This window comes from Bufo bufo, chromosome 1, assembly GCF_905171765.1.
Source record: "Bufo bufo chromosome 1, aBufBuf1.1, whole genome shotgun sequence".
Lineage (NCBI taxonomy): Eukaryota > Metazoa > Chordata > Amphibia > Anura > Bufonidae > Bufo > Bufo bufo.
This window is the reverse complement of record NC_053389.1, coordinates 560,808,660-560,834,553: the sequence shown is the minus strand read 5'-3', so window position 1 is coordinate 560,834,553 and position 25,894 is coordinate 560,808,660. Positions and strand designations below refer to the sequence as shown.

General features: G+C 42.5%; 1 protein-coding gene across 2 annotated transcripts in view; it reads left to right on the top strand.

Annotated features, from left to right (window-relative positions):
• The window catches only part of HGF (hepatocyte growth factor), a 151,246-nt gene that overhangs the window by 104,349 nt on the left and 21,003 nt on the right, over nt 1-25,894 (top strand). For both annotated transcript variants that reach the window (XM_040413128.1, XM_040413127.1), the window contains exons 10-13: nt 926-1,028; nt 9,458-9,591; nt 23,441-23,479; nt 24,040-24,133. In XM_040413128.1, coding sequence (XP_040269062.1) covers nt 926-1,028; nt 9,458-9,591; nt 23,441-23,479; nt 24,040-24,133 — 370 coding nt within the window. The remainder of the gene's footprint in view (nt 1-925; nt 1,029-9,457; nt 9,592-23,440; nt 23,480-24,039; nt 24,134-25,894) is intronic.

The window sequence follows — 25,894 nt, the reverse complement described above, 5'->3', positions numbered from 1 at the left end:
GACATGAGAAATAAAGGTATGTTTTTGGTCTCTATCGTCGACCCTACCAGGCTATATGCCTGGTAGGGTAGACTTGATCTGGGTGACAGAGCCTCTTTAAATCTGACACAACTTTACACATAGGGTATATATGCAGGTCGTAAATGACCTGCATATATACCCTATGTATAGTGTGTAAATTGTACCCATATATAGTGTGTAAATTAAGAAGTATTTAAAAAAAAGGAATCAAGCCAGTAAAGGAAGCAATATGGACAATTACAATACATTAGTAAGTGCATTCTATCTACATGATAAATGCCATTTGTTTAGGTGAGACAACCCCTTTAAATTCAATTCTGGTCTGCTGCTCTCACTCTCTCACTTTCTCATTCTGTGATTCTCCTAAATCGAATTACACAAATTTCTGATTTGTTAGAAGTATGAGCAAAATTTGAACTACATTTTTAACAAAAAATTCTGGTTCAATTATTATCTGAAGGAGCTGATGTGGTATTACTCTAAATGGCAAATTATAAGAAGTTAAGAACACTTGTAATATTGCTTTTCAACACTTTTAGATTCTTGTGATAAAAAAAACCCAGAATTTTCCTAAAGCATCTTCTCTCTTTGTTTACATATGAAGCATGTAAATAAATCAGTGCAAAACAATTTTTTTTTTTACTTTTCCAGATGGCTTTTTTTTCAATTTAATAAAAAGAACGTTAATCCATTTGTGTATTTATTCAGCCTTTTGGTCTTTTCCAGTGAAAGACTTGTTTGGTTTTAGTTGTAAAGCTTTTTCTCTTTTCTTTTGTGTAAAGTAAAAACCACTGGAGCAGCTGCTACGCTGAGCCTTTGCTGTTTGCCTTTGGTGGGATATTGTGTCGGCCTCTGTGTTTTTTTTTCTAATTTTCTTAACTTTAATATATATTTGGTATTTCAGAGTGCTACTATGGCAATGGCATCACCTACAGAGGGACTGTATCTAGTACTCGATTCAGGCTTCCTTGTGCCATGTGGGAGAAAAATATGGTTGACGTACGAAGGTATGCAAATTTTATAGCTTTCTGTCTCACTATCAAAACTGTAAATCTAGAAAATTTCTAATTCTTTTTTGTGTTATATTTACATAGTCATAGAAATACAGATCTAGCAGATCTGTATATGGATTTTAGCAATTCATCCTTCTATGTTTCTATTATTTTTATTGGACTTTTAACATATTAATGTGCATTGCATTGCATATGTGTAATCAAAATGCAATATCAAATCAGTTTTTACAGATAAACAATTGCAGTTTCAAAATGTGAACACAGTAAAACCACAATATCAACAAAATATACAGTGTACCGTCCTGAAGCCACAGCTTATGCAGTCGAGTTATTTAGTGTGTAAATGAAAGGTGTGTTGTCCACAATTGCCATATTCTATCCACCTTGGTATTGTGTAATACTCTATAGGAAAGTAGTTTTTCATAAGTGCATGTAGTGTTAAGTGTCACCACCACCTCCTTCAAGTCTAGGGGTTTCAATTCCCTCCAGTGCCGCACCACCACCAATTTTGAAATCACTAAAACATAGCCTACTATAGTTCGGGCTGATACAGGAAAGGAGTCTATTTCCCCAAAAATTAGAGCTAAGCCTGGAGAAGGTTCCATTCTGTAACGCAATACCTCAGATAGCAAAGAGAATACTGCGTTGCAGTATGGAAGAAGGACAGGACATGACCACAAGGTGTGGTATAGCGTTCCTCTCTGGCATCAGAGTCATCAGCAGTAGGGCGAGAAATTTGCAAAGATAGTGTGTAACCTACTGGGCGTGTAATACCAGTGCAGAAGAGTGTTCTTAGCTGTCTCATAATGGGTTGCACATCGAAATGTTCTGGAGGAAAAAAGAATGGCCCTACTCCAGGATTCAGCTGCATACTCGCGACCCATCTCCCTTTCCCAAGTAATGATAGGAGAAGTTTTCACAAATGTTGTGTCTTGCGATAGAATATCATATATCAGTCTCAATATTTTAGCCCCAGTAGAAGTAAGTTTAAAAAGGGCCATGATGTCGGTATTGAGAGAGGGAGGAGTCTTATTTAAAGATGTAAGTAAATGTCTCATCCGCAAATATTTCTAAAAGTACCTATGTGGAATTCCATAAGTCTCGTGCAAATCCATAAAGGACTGAGGCGTCTCTTGGAGTACAATTGTTAGACCATGCCTATCCCTCTGCGTTCCCAGTCGGACAAAGATATGTTGTCCATTAGCATTCCCAAGGATTTCAAAGGGTCTGTAGTTATGCATTCCCGAGATGGTTTACCCACAGAAGAGTGGAATTTATCCCATAGTTCTATGCTGTGTTGCTGTCACGGCTGTATGTGAGCAACAATAGTATACACAGTAAAAGAGCTACTGACCGGACCCAAACTAGGGAGGATAAAGGGTGAGCCCTGTCCGACCCTCAAAGCTCTCCCTATGCTGCTAAAGCACATGCCCAGATCCAAATGGCGGAACGAGGCATGCCCACGTGCCTAAGACTGATGACCACTGTAACCCCTACAATAGTGGAAGGGGCACGGCCACCGGTGCCCTACTCAGTATATGGAGGGAACCGTGGCCACCTCAGATCCAGTCAGAAAATAATCAGGTACACAACAATGTCTGTACACTTAGCTGAAGGTGTTGCAGCCGCAGAGAAGATGGATCCAAGGACAGCTGGCAATATCCCGAGTGCTTGCTGCAGCAGAACACAGGTCCAGTGAACTAATAGCTACAAGTGAAGATACTAAAGCAAGAGCTACAACTGAAATGAGAACTATAATCCACGCCCTACAATAGGAGGAGCGGTGATATAAAGAGAGGGAAATCAAACGCATGAGGAACAGCTGGGAGGAAGGAAACCAAAAGTAAACAGAGCAGTGAGAACTCCTCCCAGCTCTAGTAGTGACATCCTCACAGGGGTGGAGAAACAGAGCTGTGAGAACGTCCCAAAGCTCTGGTAGTGACAGTACCCCCCCTCTACGGGTGGACTCCGGACACCCAGGACCCACCTTCTCAGGATGAGCCCTATGAAATGCCCTGATGAGGCGAGTGGCTTTAATGTCCGACACCGGAACCCACATCCTCTCCTCAGGACCATAACCCTTCCAATGAACGAGGTACTGAAGAGAACCGCGGACAATGCGAGAGTCCACAATTCTGGAAACCTCAAACTCCAGATTGCCATCAACCAAAATCGGAGGAGGAGGCAAAGAGGAGGGTACCGTGGGCTGGACATATGGTTTTAAGAGAGATCTGTGAAATACATTATGTATCTTCCAAACCCGTGGAAGATCAAGACGGAAGGCAACAGGATTGATGACTGACAAGATTTTATAAGGCCCAATAAACTTGGGACCCAATTTCCAGGAGGGAACCTTCAGTTTAATGTTTCTTGTAGACAACCACACCAGATCACCCACATTCAGGTCCGGACCAGGCACACGTCTCTTATCAGCCACATGCCTATACCTCTCACTCATCTTTTTAAGATTACTCTGAATCTTTTGCCAAATGGTAGACAAAGACGAGGAAAATCTCTCCTCCTCAGGTAAACCAGAAAGAGACCCTCCCGAGAATGTCCCAAACTGCGGATGGAACCCATATGCACCAAAGAATGGTGACTTATCAGAAGATTCCTGACGACGGTTGTTCAGAGCAAACTCAGCAAGAGGGAGAAATGAACACCAATCCTCCTGGTTCTCTGCCACAAAACAGCGCAAATATGTCTCCAGATTCTGATTGAGGCGCTCAGTCTGACCATTCAACTGCGGGTGAAAAGCAGAAGAGAAGGACAGCCGAACCCCCAGGCGAGAACAGAAAGCCTTCCAGAACCTGGACACAAACTGCGTGCCTCTATCGGAAACAATATCAGAGGGAATTCCGTGCAATTTAACAATATGGTCGACAAAAGCTTGCGCCAACGTTTTAGCATTGGGTAAACCAGGGAAAGGTACGAAATGAGCCATCTTGCTAAAACGGTCCACCACCACCAGGATCACCGACTTCCCCGAGGAACGAGGAAGATCCGTGATAAAGTCCATGGACAGGTGTGTCCAAGGACGGGAAGGTATGGGTAACGGGAGAAGGGAACCTGAAGGCCGTGAACGAGGGACCTTAGCGCGAGCGCACGTCTCACAAGCAGCCACAAAACCCTCCACCGACTTACGAAGAGCCGGCCACCAAAATCTCCGAGCAATGAGATCTACCATGGCTCTACTCCCGGGGTGACCAGCAAGAACCGTATCATGATGCTCCTTAAAGAGTTTGTGACGTAGCTCAGGAGGCACGAACAACTTCCCAGAAGGACAACGGGCAGGTGCCTCAGTCTGGGCAGCCTGGACCTCGGCCTCCAAATCGGAATATAGAGCAGAAACAACTACCCACTCCGCCAAAATGGGACCCGGGTCCTCGGAGTTTCCTCCTCCCGGAAAACAGCGAGAGAGAGCATCAGCCTTCACATTTTTTATCCCAGGTCGGAATGTAACAACAAAATTGAATCTGGAGAAGAACAGAGACCATCTGGCCTGTCTCGGATTCATACGCCTGGCCGACTCCAAGTATGCCAGATTCTTATGGTCGGTAAAAACGGTGATAGGGTGCCTGGCCCCCTCCAACCAATGGCGCCATTCCTCGAAAGCCAACTTGATGGCCAACAACTCCCTATCTCCCACATCATAGTTTCTCTCTGCCGGGGAGAGTTTTTTAGAGAAAAAGGCACAGGGTCGCCATTTGGCAGGAGAAGGGCCCTGGGACAAAACCGCACCCACAAACACCTCGGAAGCATCCACCTCAACAATAAAAGGTAAGGAAACATCGGGATGCACCAAGACGGGAGCAGACGCAAAACTCTCTTTAATCTTAGAAAAGGCTGCAAGCGCCTCCTCCGACCCCTTTTTTGTCATGTCAGTGAGGGGTTTGACAACAGAGGAATAATTCAAAATGAACTTTCTGTAATAGTTCGCAAAACCCAGAAAGCGCATCAATGCCTTCTGATTCTCAGGAAGCTCCCATTCAAGTACAGCACGGACCTTCTCCGGATCCATGCGAAAACCATAAGCAGAGAGGAGAAAACCCAGTAATTGAATCTCCGATACCATAAAAAGACATTTCTCCAGCTTGGCGTACAATTTATTTTCCCGCAGAATCTGCAGAACCTGAAAAAGATGATCCTGATGGGTCTGAACATCAGGGGAAAAAATCTAAATATCATCAAGATACACCAATACAAATTTCCCCATTAAATGGTAGAAAATACTATTAACAAAATGCTGAAAGACGGCTGGATCATTCATCAGGCCGAAAGGCATAACGAGATTCTCGAAATGCCCGTTAGGGGTATTAAAGGCCGTTTTCCATTCATCCCCCTCTCTGACCCTGACCAGGTTGTACGCGCCTCTCAAATCCAATTTGGAAAACACCTTGGCCCCAACAATTTGGTTGAAGAGGTCTGGGATCAGAGGAAGGGGATAGGGATCGCGAATCGTGATACGGTTCAGCTCCCTAAAATCTAGGCAAGGTCTCAGAGAGCCATCTTTTTTTTTAACAAAAAAAACAAAACGCGGCCACAGGTGACTTTGAGGGACGAATATGCCCCTTCTCGAGACTCTCGGAGATATAAGTTCGCATTGCGATTCTTTCCGGTTGTGAGAGATTGTAGAGGAGTGCTTTTGGCAGCTTGGGGCCGGGAATGAGGTTAATGGGACAGTCAAACTCCCGGTGAGGAGGTAGCTCCTGAACACCGCTCTCGGAAAACACGTCCGAGAAATCAGAGAGAAATGATGGCACAGTTTTAGTAGACACCTCTGCAAAAGTCGCTGTGAGACAATTCTCTCTACAAAAGTCACTCCACTCATTTATTTGCCTTCCTTGCCAATCAATAGTGGGGTTATGTCTAGTGAGCCAGGGTAACCCCAAAACTAGAGGAGAAGGCAATCCGTTAAGGACAAAACAAGATATATACTCCACATGAGTGTCACCTACAGCTAGCCGGATATTGTGAACAATGCCCTTCAGAGATCTCTGTGAGAGTGGAGCAGAGTCAATAGCTAAAACAGGTATATCCTTTTCTAATGTGCAAACCTGAAAACCATGCATGGCTACAAATTGAGTGTCAATAAGATTGACGGCCGCTCCACTATCGACAAAAATCTCACAAGAAATGACTTTGCTCTCTAGCGCCACCCTGGCAGACAGGAGAAAACGGGAACTGCAGGTCAGAGGAAAAGCATCAATTCCTACATCAACTTTGCCCAAAGTAGCAGATGAAGCAGAATTTGATGATTTACCTTTTGAGGTTTTTCTCTTATTATCGCTCTTAGTACAGTTCAAGAATCTCCTAGAGGGACAAACATTTGCCAAATGACCTATGCCCCCACAACAAAAACACACCATACTCTGAGGACTAAATCCTCTTTTATTAGGGGCAAGTCGACCTAGCTGCATGGGCTCCTCCTCAGAGGGGAGCGAGACAGGATGAGGTCCCTGCACACTGAATGAGTCCGCACCACTGCCCCTAGACTGACAATGGCTGGACAGAGAGGTCTCGTTTCTTTCTCTTAGACGCCTGTCAAGGCGTACCGCCAATGACATGGCAGACTCTAAGGACGTTGGTCTCTCATGGAAAGCAAACGCATCTTTCAATCTCTCTGAGAGACCATGACAGAACTGACTCCGGAGTGCAGCATCATTCCAACCCGAATCAGCTGCCCATCTCCGAAATTCAGAACAATAAAGCTCCGCAGACCGTTTGTTTTGGCATGAAACATTTAAGTTAGATTCGGCCAGAGCAACACGATCCGGGTCATCATAAATCTGCCCCAGGGCCACAAAAAATCTTTCCACGGATCGAAGGGAGGGATCCCCTGATGGCAGCGAAAAAGCCCAAGTCTGAGCATTACCCCTGAGCAGGGAGATGACAATCCTCACCCTCTGCTCCTGATTACCAGAGGAGTGGGGACACAAGCAAAAATGGAGTTTGCATGCCTCTCTGAAGCGAACAAAATTCGCACTGCCCCCGGAGAACGTTTCCGGAAGTGAGACCTTTGGCTCGCAACAGACTCCATGAGCCGGAGCAGAGCCCAATGCTTGAAGCTGAGTCATAGATTGACGGAGATCCGCTACTTCCAAAGAAAGACCCTGCATGCGGTCAACCAGATCCATGTCAAAAAAGGACGGTTTTGGTGGATTATATTGTCACGGCTGTATGTGAGCAACAATAGTATACACAGTAAAAGAGCTACTGACCGGACCCAAACTAGGGAGGATAAAGGGTGAGCCCTGTCCGACCCTCAAAGCTCTCCCTATGCTGCTAAAGCACATGCCCGGATCCAAATGGCGGAACGAGGCATGCCCACGTGCCTAAGACTGATGACCACTGTAACCCCTACAATAGTGGAAGGGGCACGGCCACCGGTGCCCTACTCAGTATATGGAGGGAACCGTGGCCACGTCAGATCCAGTCAGAAAATAATCAGGTACACAACAATGTCTGTACACTTAGCTGAAGGTGTTGCAGCCGCAGAGAAGACGGATCCAAGGACAGCTGGCAATATCCGGAGTGCTTGCTGCAGCAGAACACAGGTCCAGTGAACTGATAGCTACAAGTGAAGATACTAAAGCAAGAGCTACAACTGAAATGAGAACTATAATCCACGCCCTACAATAGGAGGAGCGGTGATATAAAGAGAGGGAAATCAAACGCATGAGGAACAGCTGGGAGGAAGGAAACCAAAAGTAAACAGAGCAGTGAGAACTCCTCCCAGCTCTAGTAGTGACATCATCACAGGGGTGGAGAAACAGAGCTGTGAGAACGTCCCAAAGCTCTGGTAGTGACAGTTGCACTATGTGCGACCCACCAGGGTTCATGTTTGGATCCAACACAGAGCTAATTGGTAGTGCTATAAAGTTCTCGGCCAAAGTTACACTTTGTTCTATGTGAACCCAGTGTTTTTCATTGGTTCTTGCCTACCAATCTCTCAAAATTGAGAGGTTGGTAGCTATATAATAATGGTGGAGACACGGCAATCCCAGCCCTCCCCTTCCTCTTTGGCAAGGTAAACATTTGGAAGGCAGCAATTCTGCCCGCCCAAGAGATGTCATGTTTTGCAAAGGTGGATAAGTCTAGTTTAATTGTTTTCAGGAGTGGTTCGTAATTGTGGGAGTAGTGCATGCCTAAATATTGTATCTCAATGTCCTGCCAGTCTAAATGAAAGGTGGATTTCATGAAGTCAAAAATCTATTGAGGGAGATTCAGGGGTAGTATTTGAGACTTGGATACATTGATCTTATATTATGACAGAAAACCATATCTAGAAATAATGTCTAAGTCACGCTGTAGTGAACTAGTTGGTTCATTTAAAGTAAGTATGATATCATCCGCATACAGAGAGATAAGTTGTTGTCTACCCCCCTATATCGATTCCCTTGATGGTGTCATCTAGGGAACGTTTTGGGTCAGGGGCTCAATGGTCAATACAAAGATCAGAGGAGACAAAGGCCATCCCTGGCGCATTACATTACAAATCTGAAAAGGCTCAGAGAGAGCTTCATTGAAAAAAAAAAACTCTAGCTGATGGGTTACTATATAAGTTTTAAATGGCCGAGTGTATTGTCCCCTTAAATCCTATGTGTTGTAATACCGAGAAGGCGAAGGACCAGTTAATACGGTCAAACGCCTTCTTGGTGCCCAACGTAACTGAGAACCATAGGGAGCCTGTCTCTCTCCGCATAATCCAGGACATTGAAGAGACGTCTGGTATTTTCGAAGGCTTGCCGTCCCGTGACAAATACGGTTTGATCAGGTTTCACCAAAAAAGGTATGACAGAGGACAATCTAAAGGCCAATAACTTAGCATATAGCTTAACATTGACGTTTAGAAGGGATTGAAGTTCTGGGGAATATCTACCGGCTTCCCTGGTTTAGGCAGCATGACTATTAGTGTAGATAGCATTTCAGGCAGGAAGGGAACACCCTGTGCAGCCTGCTGGAACACCGATTCCAAGCAAGGGGATATGAATGTAGAGAATCTTTTATAAAACTCCCTTGAGATGCCATCTGGGCCTGGGGATTGCCCAGAGGGCAACATTTTTATAGTGCTAAGAATCCTGGCTATAGTGATGGGAGCACAAAGAGAAGCCAAATGCTCATCAGTCAGGACTGGTAGCTGTGCATTGGCTAAAAAGTCTTGTATCGAGGCAGTCCAGTTATCCAAAGGGGGTTGTTGGTCCCCAATATTGTAAAGAGCATAGTAGTGTTCGTTAAACTGGGCGGCTATGTCTCTAGGGTCTGTGAGTTAGGCCCCAGTGGCAGGATGCTTGATAAAGGAGTTCTCATGCTATGCCTTATAAGAATTTGTAGAATCAATTGAAAATTAATTATATTTCATTTAAATAATTGCTGAAAAGGACATATTTTTCACTAAATAGGTAATTTGTTTTATATTGTAGACATACCTTTCGGGAGCCAGATGTTTCCATACTTGAAAGAAATTACTGCAGAAATCCAGACAATGATGCTCATGGACCCTGGTGTTATACTGACAATCCTCTAATACCCTGGGATTATTGTCAGATTTCTAGATGTAAGTATTATACTCACCTTTTTTTTTTTAGCAAGAGATTAACCTTTCTGAAATATTGTCAAGTGGGATCAGGACAACATTATATTTACAACATGTTATGTTAATGTATATCTACATGTTATGTACCTAGCATGCAGAATGATTGAAATGAACGACATATTTATTGTCTGTACAGGCTGTACTCTGTTGGAACCTCTGCCGAGAACATCGCAGTGCAGGGTACGCTGCACGGATATTCTAAAGTAGAGATTTCAGCAGAAGGTACAAGCCGGAGCAGGGAGATATACTCCCATCAGGAAATCATTCACTGCAGTGTTTATAATAGAAATCAGTGTATGTATACCCAGGGCCAGTTTTAGACAACGTGTGACCCTGGGCATAATTTAAAGTGGGCCCCAAATCCTGAAATATTGGACTAGCAGTTTGACAGAACTTTGTAGGCACGGACAGCGGTTGCAACCACAGAAGCTGAGTGTAGACTGCCACATTATCTCTCTTTAGCCTTTCCGCTGTAAACTGCTGATCCTGCAGCCTCTTTGGGTATGTTCACACAGAGTATTTTCTGTGCTTAAAAAAACAATGCAGAATCCTCATCAGGTTTTTTTTGGATGTGTTTTTTTTCTGAATAATTTTATAATACACTTTTCGATGCAGTTTTGGCATGGATTTTTTTCCCTTCCCATTTTCACTGGGAAGTCTGGACACGGACCCAGCATTATGAATGGACAGGGCACTTTTGTTTTTCCATGGTGCTGTTTATGAAACCACAAGCTGAAAAAAAGGGGCTGTCGCATCCAGGCCCCTGAAGTGAAGGGAGAGCACAGTGTGAATGCATGGTCATTCTCCATTATGCTATGAATGTTCTGATAATAGCTGATCACTGGCTCTCTTATTTTTCAAAATTCCATAGCAGTGGATGAAGATAATGCTGCACATGCACACTGTTATGGAGGATCTGTGGAGGACACATTGTTATGGGGGACCTGTGGATATCACACTGTTATGGGGAACCTGTGGATGTCACACTGTTATGGGGGACCTGTGCATGGCACACTGTTATGGGGTACCTATGGATATCACACTGTTATGGGGGACCTGTGGAAAACACACTGTTATGGGGGATCTGAGGACGACACACTGTTATGGCAGATTTGTGGATGACACTGTTATGGGGATCTGTGGACGACACACTGTTATGGGGGACCTGTGGACGACACACTGTTAAGTTGACATCTGTGGATTACACACTGTTATGGAAGATTTGTCGATGACACTGTTATGGGGGACCTGTGGATAACACACTGTTATGGGGGAACTGTGGATGACACTGTTATGCAGGATCTGTGGATGACACACTGTTATGGAGAATCTGTGGATAACACTGTTATGGGGGTCTATGGATGACACTGTCATGAGGTACATGTGGATGACACACTGTTATGGGGGACCTGTGGATGACACACTGTTATGAGGGACCTGTGGATGACACACTGTGATATTTTTTTATTTTTTGGGCGATTGTCTTAGGTATGGTCTAATTTTTTGTGGGATGAGATGTAGGTTGATTGGTATGATTTTGGGGTGCGTATGACTTTTTGACATAAAAATGGCTTTTTGACACTGTTTGTATTTTTTTTTTTTACCGTGTTCACCTGAAGGGTTAGGTCATGTGATATTTTTATAGAGCAGGATGCGGGATCTGTGGATGACATACTGTTATGGGGGACCTGTGGACGACAAACTGTTATGGGGGACCTGTGAACGACACACTGTTAAGGGGCATCGGTGGATTACACACTGTTATAAAAGATTTGTGGATGACACTGTTATGGGGGACCTGTGGATGGCACACTGTTATGGGGGACCTGTGGATGACACACTGTTATTGGGGACCTGTGGATGACACTGTTATGCAGGATCTGTGGATGACACACTGTTATGGAGAATCCTTGGATGACACTGTTATGGGGGGGTCTATGGATGACACTGTTATGGGGTACCTGTGGATGACACACTGTTATGGGGGACCTGTGGATGACACACTGTTATGAGGGACCTGTGGATGGCATACTGTTATGGGGGACCTATAGATGACACACTGTTATGGGGGAATCTGTGGAGGACACACTGTTATGGCGGAATCTGTAGTGGACACACTGTTATGGGGGATATGTGGAGCACACACTGTTATGGGGGATCTGTGGAGGACACTGTTAAAGGGTATCTGGCTGTGATACGGCCACAATGTGTGACATAGCTTTCCAGATTCCTTTATTAGCAGTCCTGGCCTGCTCCCCCCAAGTAATAAAAAAAAAAAAGACACTGCTAATTTGGAATCCGGTTCTTAATGTATACTCCAACGCCCCCCCAATTAACAATGCAGACCACCTAAACAATGTTGTCTTCATTAGTGATGGGCGGCATGTGAAATATTCGAATTCGCAATATTTCGTAAATATTTGGGCGAATATTTGTCATATACTACATTGCCGATTTTCGCAATCAAGAAAATAAACGTGAATTCTCGAATTTACTTGATTTTTAACCCTTTAGGTGTTCCAGAAGAATTAATGGAAAATGGAGATGAAATTTCAGAATTTCACTTTTTTGGCAGATTTTCCATTTTAATCAATTTTTTCCCCGCTAACAAAGCAAATGTTAACAGCCAAACAAAACTCAAAATGTATTGTTTACAGAAACACCCCATATGTGGTCGAAAACTGCTGTATGGGCACACGGCAGGGCGGAGAAGGAAAGGAACGCCATATGGTTTTTGGAAGGCAGATTTCACTAGGATAATTTTAAGCTGCCATGTCACATTTGAATACCCCCTGATGCACCTCTAGAGTAGAAACTCCAAAAATATTACCATATTTTGGAAACTACGGGATAAGGTGACAGTTTTGTTGGTACTATTTTAGGGTACATATGATTTTTGGTTGATCTATATTACACTTTTTGTTATTTACAGTGTTCATCTGACAGGTTAGATCATGTGGTATTTTTATAGAGCAGGCTGTTGCAGACACAACAATACCAAATATGACATAGAAAAGTATTTTTGAAAAAAAAGATTTTTTAGTCTCTCCATATTCTCAAAGCCATAGTTTTTTAAAATGTTGGGTGACTGTCTTTTGTAGAGGCTTATTTTTTTTGGTATGAGATGACGGTTTGGTACTATCTTAGGGTGCATGTGACTTTTTGATCGCTTGGTATTACACTTTTTGTGATGTAAGGTGACAAAAAATGGCTTTTTTGACACACTTTTTATTTTTGTGGTGTTCACCTGAGAGGTTAGGTCATTTGATATTTTTATACAGCAGGTTCTTACGGATGCGGTGATACCTAATATGTATACTTTTTTATTTAAGTTTTACACAATAACAGCATTTTTGAAACAAAAAAAAAATTATGTTTTAGTGTCTCCATATTCTGAGAGCCATAGTTTTTTTTATTTTTTGGGCGATAGTCTTAGGTATGGTCTCATTTTTTTCTGGATGAGATGTAAGTTTGATTGTTATGATTTTGGGGTGTATGACTTTTTGATCCCTTGCTGTAAGGTGACATAAAAATGGCTTTTTGACACAGTTTGTATTATTATTATTTTTTACCGTGTTCACCTGAGGGGTTAGGTCATGTGATATTTTTATAGATCAGGTTGTTACAGTCGTGGCAATACCTAATATATATACTTTTTTAAATTTATTTAAGTTTTACACAATAATATATTTTTTGAAACAAAATTTTTTTTTATGTTTTACTGTCTCCATAGTCTGAGAGCCATAGTTTTTTTTTTTTTTTTCGGCAATTGTCCTAGGTAGGGGCTAATTTTTTGCGGGATGAGGTGACGATTAGATTAGTACTATTTTGGTGGGCATACGCCTTTCGGATCGCTTGGTGTTTCACTTTTAGTGATGTGAGGTGACCAAAAAAAGATTTCTTTAGCACAGTTTTTATTAATTTTTTTGGACGGTGTTCACCTGAGGGGTTAGGTCATGTGATATTTTTATAGAACTGGTCGATATGGATGCGGCAATACCTAATATGTCCCTGCCATCGGGTCCCCGTCACAGCAGCGGTGGGACCCGATGGAAGGCCTCTGCCTCTGCATACATCACAAGTGCCGCGGTCAGCGCTGACCGCCGCACATCAAGGGTTAATGCGCTAGCATCAGTGTTTTCACCAATTCTGGCGCATACAGCAGGGGTCCAGCTATCAGTGACTGCCGGACCCCTGACGCTGATCAGACGGGCGCAGCTCCTGCACCCGCCCGATCAGCGCGCCGTAATAGTAATAGTACTGCGCTGGGCAGCAAGTCACGTCCCGCTGTGCCGTACTATTACGGCGCTGGACGGGAAGGGGTTAAGAGTTGTAATAAAGGGTGGGGTTTGTAGTGGTGCTAGCAATGTCCACTGAAGAACAAACTAAGATGATGTGCAGGAAAAATCGCCAATAGAGTAAGGCCTCATGCACACTAAAGTTTTTTGCGTTCCGTATACGGGCCATATTTTGATTCCGTATACGGTCCATATATGGAACCGTTCATTTCAATGGGTCCGCAAAAGATGTGGACAGCATTCTGTGTGATTTCTGCATCCGTTGCTCCGTTCCGTGGCTCCGCAAAAATTTTAAGGCATGTCCTATTCTTGTCATTTCTATAATGGGCCTTCTGTTTCGTCCTGCAAATTTGCTAAAGGCACACGGCAATTTGCGGACTGCAGAAAAAACAGCACGGTCATGTGCCTGAGCCCTAAAAGTGCAGTCACTACATCAGAGACCATGTATCCTCTGACGTTATATATTGGACCTATGACAGCACACCAAACTGCAAGTTACTAGTGGAAAACATGCTGGAGGATGCCAGGGAAGTATACTGTGCATGCATGAGATATGTTTCTCCTCTTAAAGTTGACTTTGGGTGGCCGACATGGATCACCAGGCCCTATTTTGTGAGTTTTAAAAGACAGAATTCTTTAGTGCAGGGCTTGATAAATTCTCACTTTAGTCTAGACAGTCTAAATTTTAGTACTTCCCACTATATCTATCTTCCGTTTATTCATTTACTTAGCCATGCGCTTTTGCAGATTAAGGTGCAAAAAGTGTATATACAGTAATACAGAATAAACGGGGTGCAGACCATGTAGGCCAATTTTTTGGCACAGATTTAGCCATAATTCCTACCTATAATGGAGAGTGGCTACAAAGAATGCCTTTTATTCTGGAGGACCCAGCACATAAAGGGCATCGGACAATGCTTCATTTCCCTTGTGGTGATGCTGTAGGCAACTGGGACACTTGCCTCAGGGTTTTCCCACATATTACATCTGGGAGTACTGGGATTATCAGCAGAGGAGTTCCCTGTGATAAGCTTTTCATTACAGACCATCTAATTAAAAAAAAATTTGGGGCACATTTATTAAGACCAGTGTTTTAGACTCCGGTATTAACCACCTCAGCCCCCAGTGCTTAAACACCCTGAAAGACCAGGCCACTTTTTACACTTCTGACCTACACTACTTTCACCGTTTATTGCTCGGTCATGCAACTTACCACCCAAATGAATTTTACCTCCTTTTCTTCTCACTAATAGAGCTTTCATTTAGTGGTATTTCATTGCTGCTGACATTTTTACTTTTTTTGTTATTAATCGAAATTTAACGATTTTTTTTGCAAAAAAATGTCATTTTTCACTTTCAGTTGTAAAATTTTGCAAAAAAAACGACATCCATATATAAATTTTGCTCTAAATTTATTGTTCTACATGTCTTTGATAAAAAAAAAATGTTTGGGTAAAAAAAAATGGTTTGGGTAAAAGTTATAGCGTTTACAAACTATGGTACAAAAATGTGAATTTCCGCTTTTTGAAGCAGCTCTGACTTTCTGAGCACCTGTCATGTTTCCTGAGGTTCTACAATGCCCAGACAGTACAAACACCCCACAAATGACCCCATTTCGGAAAGTAGACACCCTAAGGTATTCGCTGATGGGCATAGTGAGTTCATAGAACTTTTTATTTTTTGTCACAAGTTAGCGGAAAATGATGATTTTTTTTTTTCTTACAAAGTCTCATATTCCACTAACTTGTGACAAAAAATAAAAACTTCCATGAACTCACTATGCGCATCAGCGAATACCTTGGGATGTCTTCTTTCCAAAATGGGGTCACTTGTGGGGTAGTTATACTGCCCTGGCATTCTAGGGGCCCAAATGTGTGGTAAGGAGTTTGAAATCAAATTCTGTAAAAAATGGCCAGTGAAATCCGAAAGGTGCTCTTTGGAATATGGGCCCCTTTGCCCACCTAGGCTGCAAAAAAGTGTCACACATCTGGTATCTCCGTATTCAGGAGAAGTTGGGGAATGTGTTTTGGGGTGTCATTTTACATATACCCATGCTGGGTGAGATAAATATCTTGGCAAAAGACAACTTTTACCATTTTTTTATACAAAGTTGGCATTTGACCAAGATATTTATCTCACCCAGCATGGGTATATGTAAAATGACACCCCAAAACACATTCCCCAACTTCTCCTGAATACGGAGATACCAGATGAGTGACACTTTTTTGCAGCCTAGGTGGGCAAAGGGGCCCATATTCCAAAGAGCACCTTTCGGATTTCACTGGTCATTTTTTACAGAATTTGATTTCAAACTCCTTACCACACATTTGGGCCCCTAGAATGCCAGGGCAGTATAACTACCCCACAAGTGACCCCATTTTAGAAAGAAGACACCCCAAGGTATTCCGTGAGGGGCATGGCGAGTTCCTAGAATTTTTTATTTTTTGTCACAAGTTAGTGGAAAATGATGATTTTTTTATTTTTATTTTTTTCTTACAAAGTCTCATATTCCACTAACTTGTGACAAAAAATAAAAAATTCTAGGAACTCGCCATGCCCCTCACGGAATACCTTGGGGTGTCTTCTTTCCAAAATGGGGTCACTTGTGGGGTAGTTATACTGCCCTGGCATTTTCCAGGGGCCCTAATGTGTGGTAAGTAGGTAAATGAACTTTGAAATCCTAAAGGTGCTCTTTGGAATATGGGCCCCTTTGCCCACCTAGGCTGCAAAAAAGTGTCACACATGTGGTATCTCCGTATTCAGGAGAAGTTGGGGAATGTGTTTTGGGGTGTCATTTTACATATACCCATGCTGGGTGAGATAAATATCTTGGTCAAATGCCAACTTTGTATAAAAAAATGGTAAAAGTTGTCTTTTGCCAAGATATTTATCTCACCCAGCATGGGTATATGTAAAATGACACCCCAAAACACATTCCCCAACTTCTCCTGAATACGGAGATACCAGATGTGTGACACTTTTTTGCAGCCTAGGTAGGCAAAGGGGCCCATATTCCAAAGAGCACATTTCGGATTTCACAGGTCATTTTTTACAGAATTTGATTTCAAACTCCTTACCACACATTTGGGCCCCTAGAATGCCAGGGCAGTATAACTACCCCACAAGTGACCCCATTTTGGAAAGAAGACACCCCAAGGTATTTCGTGAGGGGCATGGCGAGTTACTAGAATTTTTTATTTTTTGTCACAAGTTAGTGGAATATGAGACTTTGTAAGAAAAAAAAAAATAAAAATCATCATTTTCCACTAACTTGTGACAAAAAATAAAAAATTCTAGGAACTCGCCATGCCCCTCACGGAATACCTTGGGGTGTCTTCTTTCCAAAATGGGGTCACTTGTGGGGTAGTTATACTGCCCTGGCATTTTCCAGGGGCCCTAATGTGTGGTAAGTAGGTAAATGACCTGTGAAATCCTAAAGGTGCTCTTTGGAATATGGGCCCCTTTGCCCACCTAGGCTGCAAAAAAGTGTCACACATGTGGTATCGCCGTATTCAGGAGAAGTTGGGGAATGTGTTTTGGGGTGTCATTTTACATATACACATGCTGGGTGAGAGAAATATCTTGGCAAAAGACAACTTTTCCCATTTTTTTATACAAAGTTGGCATTTGACCAAGATATTTCTCTCACCCAGCATGGGTATATGTAAAATGACACCCCAAAACACATTGCCCAACTTCTCCTGAGTACGGCGATACCAGATGTGTGACACTTTTTTGCAGCCTAGATGCGCAAAGGGGCCCACATTCCTTTTATGAGGGCATTTTTAGACATTTGGATACCAGACTTCTTCTCACGCTTTGGGGCCCCTAGAATGCCAGGGCAGTATAAATACCCCACATGTGACCCCATTTTGGAAAGAAGACACCCCAAGGTATTCAATGAGGGGCATGGCGAGTTCATAGAAATTATTTTTTTTTGGCACAAGTTAGCGGAAATTGATATTTTTTATTTTTTTCTCACAAAGTCTCCCTTTCCGCTAACTTGGGACAAAAATTTCAATCTTTCATGGACTCAATATGCCCCTCACGGAATACCTGGGGGTGTCTTCTTTCCGAAATGGGGTCACATGTGGGGTATTTATACTGCCCTGGCATTCTAGGGGCCCTAAAGCGTGAGAAGAAGTCTGGAATATAAATGTCTAAAAAATTTTACGCATTTGGATTCCGTGAGGGGTATGGTGAGTTCATGTGAGATTTTATTTTTTGACACAAGTTAGTGGAATATCAGACTTTGTAAGAAAAAATAATAATAATTCCGCTAACTTGGGCAAAAAAAATGTCTGAATGGAGCCTTACAGAGGGGTGATCAATGACAGGGGGGTGATCAATGACAGGGGGGTGATCAATGACAGGGGGGGTGATCAATGACAGGGGGGTGATCAATGACAGGGGGGTGATCAGGGAGTCTATATGGGGTGATCACCCCCCTGTCATTGATTACCCCCCTGTAAGGCTCCATTCAGATGTCCGTATGTGTTTTCCGGATCCGATCCATGTATCCGTGGATCCGTAAAAATCATACGGACATCTGAATACAGCCTGACAGGGGGGTGATCAATGACAGGGGGGTAATCAATGACAGGGGGGTGATCAGGGAGTCTATATGGGGTGATCACCCCCCCTGGAAGGCTCCAGGGAGACGCCTGTATGTGTTTTGCGGATCCGATCCATCTATCAGTGGATCCGTAAAAATCATGCGGACATCTGAATGGAGCTTTACAGGGGGTTATCAATGACAGGGGGGTGATCAGGGAGTCTATATGGGGTGATCACCTCCGTCATTGATCACTCCCCTGTAAGGCTGCATTCAGACGTCCGTATGTGTTTTGCGGATCCGATCCATCTATCAGTGGATCCGTAAAAATCATGCGGACATCTGAATGGAGCTTTACAGGGGGTTGATAAATGACAGGGGGGTAATCAATGACAGGGGGGTGATCAGGGAGTCTATATGGGGTGATCACCACAGTCATTGATCACGCCCCTGTAAGGCTCCATTCAGACGTCCGTATGCGTTTTGCGGATCCGATCCATCTATCAGTGGATCCGTAAAAATCATGCGGACATCTGAATGGAGCTTTACAGGGGGTTGATCAATGACAGGGGTGTAATCAATGACAGGGGGGTGATCAGGGAGTCTATATGGGGTAATCACCACAGTCATTGATCACGCCCCTGTAAGGCTCCATTCAGACGTCCGTATGCGTTTTGCGGATCCGATCCATCTATCAGTGGATCCGTAAAAATCATGCAGACATCTGAATGGAGCTTTACAGGGGGTTATCAATGACAGGGGGGTGATCAGGGAGTCTATATGGGGTGATCACCTCCGTCATTGATCACTCCCCTGTAAGGCTGCATTCAGACGTCCGTATGTGTTTTGCGGATCCGATCCATCTATCAGTGGATCTGTAAAATTCATACGGACCTCTGAATGGAGCCTTACAGGGGGTTATCAATGACAGGGGGGTGATCAGGGAGTCTATATGGGGTGTTCACCTCCGTCATTGATCACTCCCCTGTAAGGCTGCATTCAGACGTCCGTATGTGTTTTGCGGATCCGATCCATCTATCAGTGGATCCGTAAAATTCATACGGACCTCTGAATGCAGCCTTACAGGGGGTGATCAATGACAGGGGGGTGATCAATGACAGGGGGGTGATCAGGGAGTCTATATGGGGTGATCAGGGGTGATCAAGGGTGAATAAGGGGTTAATAAGTGACAGGGGGGGGGGTGTAGTGTAGTGGTGCTTGGTGCAACATATTACTGAGCTACCTGTGTCCTCTGGAGGTCGATCCAAACAAAGGGGACCACCAGAGGACCAGGTAGCAGGTATATTAGACGCTGTTATCAAAACAGCGTCTAATATACCTGTTAGGGGTTAAAAAAAAACACATCTCCAGCCTGCCAGCGAACGATCGCCGCTGGCAGGCTGGAGATCAACTCTCTTACCTTCCATTCCTGTGAGCGCGCGCGCCTGTGTGCGCGCGTTCACAGGAAATCTCGCGTCTCGCGGGATGACGCATATATGCGTGACTCTGTGCAGGGCTGCCACCTCCGGAACGCGAATCTGCGTTAGGCGGTCCGGAGGTGGTTAATAAAGCCCCATAGCAGAAATCTCCATAACTTTGGTGCATCCAGCGCCAGTTCTAAATGTAAGACAGCTTCCTAGCTGTCATTAAGACCATTTTCTATGCCTAAAACCGTTCCCTTCCTTACCCACACCATGCCCACTTTTTTAGACCTGGCGTGAATGGGGATAAGTCGCAGATAGCAGCGCAACTAACTGTTGCACCACCATCTGTGGCTGAAATACACCTAATATAGGCATATTTCAGTATAATAAATTACCCACTTTGTCCAAAGCAGAGGCGCATGAAGAGGCACCGGCTTCTGAATGGAAGACAGCTTCCTTGCAGTCTTACATTTAGACAATTTTCTATGCCTAAAACAGGCATAGAAAATGATTAATGAGACGGGCCTGCTTGTCTCCTTCTTCGACCATGCCATGTCCACTAACTTAGACCTGGTGAAAGACGGGAACATTTTCAGATTGCGGCGCAACTAGCCTAATGTAGCTGTATTTCAGCTTCATAAATGACCCCCTCTGTTTTTTTCTCCATGTTTTAATGGAAAGATTAGTACATGGTACTCTATTCTGGCCATCACGAGCTATCACAATTAATTATAATTTAAAAAGAAAAATGAAAGATTTAGATTAGCAAATTTAAATCATTTCGAGAAGTCACAAGAGATTGCCTTTGTCAGTATTTAGCTTTAAGCTTTATATTTAAGTATAGCTAAGTGAAAACAAAATATAGTTGGATTTCAAGCAGTATTAAAATGCCTTATGAGGGTTTGGTAGACATTACAAGCCAACTTTTAGATCTTTTTGACATCTTTAATGTAGGGGCAGAGTTTGATGGAATGCGATAATTAATTCCAGTCTGGAAATAGGGTGTGAGGAGAACAATGCTCAAAGTTTTAGAATTTGGTGCAATAAACACAGAAAATTTAAATTTTTGCTTTTACTGTTTATTTGTTTATTGATGCTTATATACTGACATTCTTCAGCACTGTACAGATATTAGAACTAGAGATAAGCAAATCAATTCTAAACTCGGATTTGTTACTGATTTCAGACAAATCGTGAAAATTGGCAAGGAAAATGATAGGCAGAAAGAAAGATGGAGGATCACATGACCCTAGGAGGGGGTTGCTCTGATTGGCTAAGATGCTGACAGTCTGATTAGCCAGTTAGGAGTAGGATTCAGACAGGTCTCTTTGCTGAGAACACAATAGAACAACATTCTGTGTTCAAATTTAGACCCGGGAGCTTGTGTTGTGTCTGCCATAGATCAATTGCAAAGCAGATACAAGCCAGTAATCAAGCGGTACTAGGGACACATTATAGGGAAAGAACAGGGAGATCTAATTAGGTAGATTTTAGGTAGTATAGAGAGTGAGGGACTATTGAGTTTGTTTCATGGCTTATAAATCCTGCCACAAACTCAAATAGCCAACTTGTATTTTTGTAAAATTAAAAACCTCATGTTTCTACAGTTCATATTGTTATTGCCAGCACCCCGATAGCATACATTCTGGTGCAATTGTAATTTTTTTTTTCTAAAAAAAAAATCAAGTTGTGTCATTTCTGCTTTCATTGCCCCCTCCTAGTGGGAAATTTTCATTTTTTTTTAAGAACAGGCAAAAAAATCCATGTGGTATGGAAGATACTCAAGAGTGTCTCCCTTTTGATGACTTGTCTGAGAACAGTCAGTGTTTGACTGCAAGGAGGAGGTTCAGGTGGAGGTGGGGGATTCACAATCTAAGCTCCCTATCAGTATATCTTTGGAGTGTGGGAGGAAAACATAGGAAGAACATACAAACTCCATGCAGGTGTTGTTGTTCTTGGTTGTATTCAAACCTAGGACCCCAGTGCTGCAAGGCACCAGTGCTAAACGCTGAGCCACCATGCTATCCTCTAACTACAACCTGTATATTAGATATATTGCTGTATAACCAAGAAACAATATATACAATATACCACCTATAGTTTCTCTTGGATCAAGTATGGAATATCTATCAAACTCAGAGAATAAATATCAAATGAAGAGTATAAATTTAAATCTCTATTAATGTTTTTAATACACAATGCAGGAGAAACAAGTAGGGGTCTGAGAAGGATGGCTATACTGTACTTTATCATGTCAATAATGCATTATTAAATGTTATCACTTTTCCTTGACTTATTTATCTTGTTACATACCAAATATTAGTGTTTATATACAAATATTGATTGTATATTGGAAGAACATAGATATATTAGACATATATTTTACTTATATGTATACTGGGCATCTTGTAATGCTTTCATACTGCATAGAGAGTGATGTCAACCACATCAGTTCCTATACCCAGTGGGGCACAGAGAGCAGTTATGTTCTATTTGAGGCACACATACAGTACACACTAGAGCTTGTTTCATGGGAAGCCAGTTAACTATTAGCATCTTATAGGGGCTTGGAAGAAACCAAAGGAAAACCATGGATACACAAGGGAACAAACTCATAACAAACCCATGCCCCCAGTGTTGAAAATTAATTATGCTAACCACAGAGTCAGCACCCTGCCAAGCATCATACTCCTATATAAAATTACAATTTTTATTATTCAAGTTGTCTCATCAAAAAGACTTGGGCATATCTCTAGAATATGCTAACAATATCCAAATGACAAGGTCCTGCCACTGTGACCTTCACGAATTGCTCAAATATTCTAAACTGCTCCACACAGAAAGTAATGCCTTTCATCGGCTCCTTTGGAATATATATTCCAAAGCCCCACCAATCAGCTGTTCATGACAGTCAACGGCACTGAAAACTATATGATGGACAGAGCTGGAAGCAGAAAGCTCTTTCCACTATGTAGTGGCCAAGCGGGGATACTGCAGCTCAGCTACCATTTAAATGTGCCAGAAACTACACAGTGGACATAACTAAATGGTTTGGGAAGAGAAAGATCGGGCAAAGTGAATATTTTTCACTTGTTCTTTCTGTTCTACTGGGAGATAAACCGGCGCCAGAAGTATCTGGCAGCTGCTTTCTAAGCTCTCCCCATTGAATACACATACAAGGCTGAACTATCATTTGGCTGACAGCTATTGAATGTGTTTGGCCACATTTAGTCTTCAAAGGCCACTTTAAGGCTCAAAACCTAAAGCTGAATCATAGTAATAAACGTTTCATAAGTATTAAAAAACCAAACGCAAAGTCTTCTTGTCTATTGGAAGATATTTGAAATTGTAGGAACGTATGTATTTTTTAAAATCTGGATCTACAAATGTACCACTGACAACACTGCACCCTTATACAGTGTCAGCACCCATGGCCACTCTTTGCAATCTGCCTCCCTAAGCACTGGACCTCTAGTGCCTAATGTAAAATATGGGCCTAAAAACGACATTAACTAAATGCATTTATTTTCCAGGTGAAGGAGACACAACTAGTACATTGGCAAATATAGACAGTGAGTATAAGTCAACTAAAATGTTATTAAAATGTTAATTTAATATTATTAAAAAAGGTTTGCAAACAATACATGAATATTGCACAGAACCTATATCTAGGTCAAATTGTCGCAGATATTAAAGGGCTTGTGCAGCCTGTTTATACTAATGACGTATTCTAATATCCGATTGGCGGGGGGTCAGTTACCTGGCACTCCCGCTGATCAGCTGTTTGAAGAGGAGGCGGCACTCCATGCAAGCACTGCTTCCTCTTTATTATACTACATGTTGTTCCCCCTTAGCTGTGGTGTAGTGTAATTTCTAGAACTCGCTCTAACATGGAGCGCCGCCTCCTCTTCAAACAGCTGATCGGCGGGGATGCTGGTTTGTATTGATGACCTGTCCTGAGGATAGGTTATCAATACAAACAGGCTGCAAAACCCCTTTAAACAGCACATATAACATGATTTTGAACATATTGAAAATTTATATTTTCATTTATATTTTTAATAAAGTCATAGGACTTGCAACAAATAGATGAAAAATAAAAATTTACTTTGTAATTCATTTCTGGTTTTAGATCCAGGGTCATGTGCTTCTACCAAGACACTGAGAGTTGTAAATGGAAGTCCAGCACAAGGCAAGAATGGATGGATGGTCAGTCTAAGACATAGGTAAATCATCATCCTCCATCATGAGTAATATGAGAAAAGCAAGTTACTAGAGACTTGCTCGCTGACAATCCTACATAATATTATGTAGCTATTAGCAATGTACCCATGACAACCAATCTGCCTGAAAATAAATGCTATTCAACTCACGCACAATAAATTAAGATTGCAAACCCTTTAAAGTTTTAGGCTACCTTCCAACTACTTAGTAGAAAATGTCATAAAGAATGCTACAATAAATATCATATAACACTGTTGGAATGTAGGAGTTTAATTGTAATTCAGTATCATTCTAAAGATCATATTTTTGTCATAATATGTAATTTGAGCTTTACACCTCTCGGCATGTTATATAGGCTATAGCTATGCTTGAATGACCGGTATGCATAATTATATTTCAGATATGAATGCTATCATTAACAATGTTGCAACTACTAATGGGCCAAACAAATATATTTAAAGTGCGGTTAGTGATGCCTATGGATTCTGGAAGGAGAGTATGGAAGATTTTATGTGATCTCATTTTAGGACTTACTAAGGAGCTCCATAAGAACTTGGAGACCTGTGTGTATACTTTATTCCTGTACTATGCTATCATGACATTGAATTATCATTATTAGTTTTGAGCAAATAGAGCTTCAGATCATAGATCCGAAGTCGATTCGTTCAGATACTTTGTTTTAATACTGTCCAGAGACCTGTCCCCATGCAGCATTAAAATGTATTGCCTCCGTGGAGGCAAAATTCGTTTCACCCGAAATCGCGCGATACTTTGGTGAACGAATTTGGTATTTATTTCTGCATCTTTAAAGACATTTAAATTAGCAGTCCGAAATCTGGTTTGGTACCGGCTGGTACCTTGGTAACAAACCCAAATTTGAATTGCTATTTTAAAATGTTTTTAAAAACACAGAACTGAATACCGAATTAATTCAGTGAAGTCTTGCGTGACTTCAGGTGAAATTTATTTTGCCTCCACGGTGGCAATACATTTTAATGCTTTACAGAGACAGGTCTCCGGACAGCATTAAAACAAAGTGTTTGAATGAATCGACTTCGGGTCTATGATCCAAGCTCGATTCGCCTCAACGCTAATCCCTAGTGTTGGACTGGGATGCCTAGGGCCGACCAGTTAAATTCTGGGGGCCCACTGTTCAGCTACATGGGGGAATATTACATCCCACAGCTGCAGCAGCACCAAGACGCCACAAGATAATTGATTATATGGGTCCCTGCAGCGACAGTTTTTTTATTTGAACATGGCTGGTTGAGATGCTGTACTCTTCTTAACTGTATATGGTGCAGTCAGTCTACTGTGTCATGTGCCACTTGTTCAGGGGGTTGGGGACAAGGAGCCCACTTTACTAAGGGGCCCATTGGGAGATTAACTTTTTCACTGTGGGCCAGTCCAACCCTTATTATCCCTGTACTGTGATAGCGCTGTGTGCATTAACTTAGTGTAGTGACGTCGCTGTCTGCATTATCCCTGTTCTGAAAGAGCACTATTCCTGTGCATCAGGAAGGCCAAAATAACTCTAATCCTTTTTAAGGTTTTGAATTACCTGTTGGGTGTAGGAGTGTTCTATTCCAATTTTTGCTGTGGGGCCTCCTGGATATTTGTTTTGGCCTCTGCATAAGGGCTCATTCAGACGGCCGTATGCTGTCCGCAAAAATGCGGATCCGTTTTTTTGCAGATTAGATGCTGTCCTATTCACTTCTATGGGGCCCATTTCTTCAATTGCACAGTAACATAGTAACATAGTA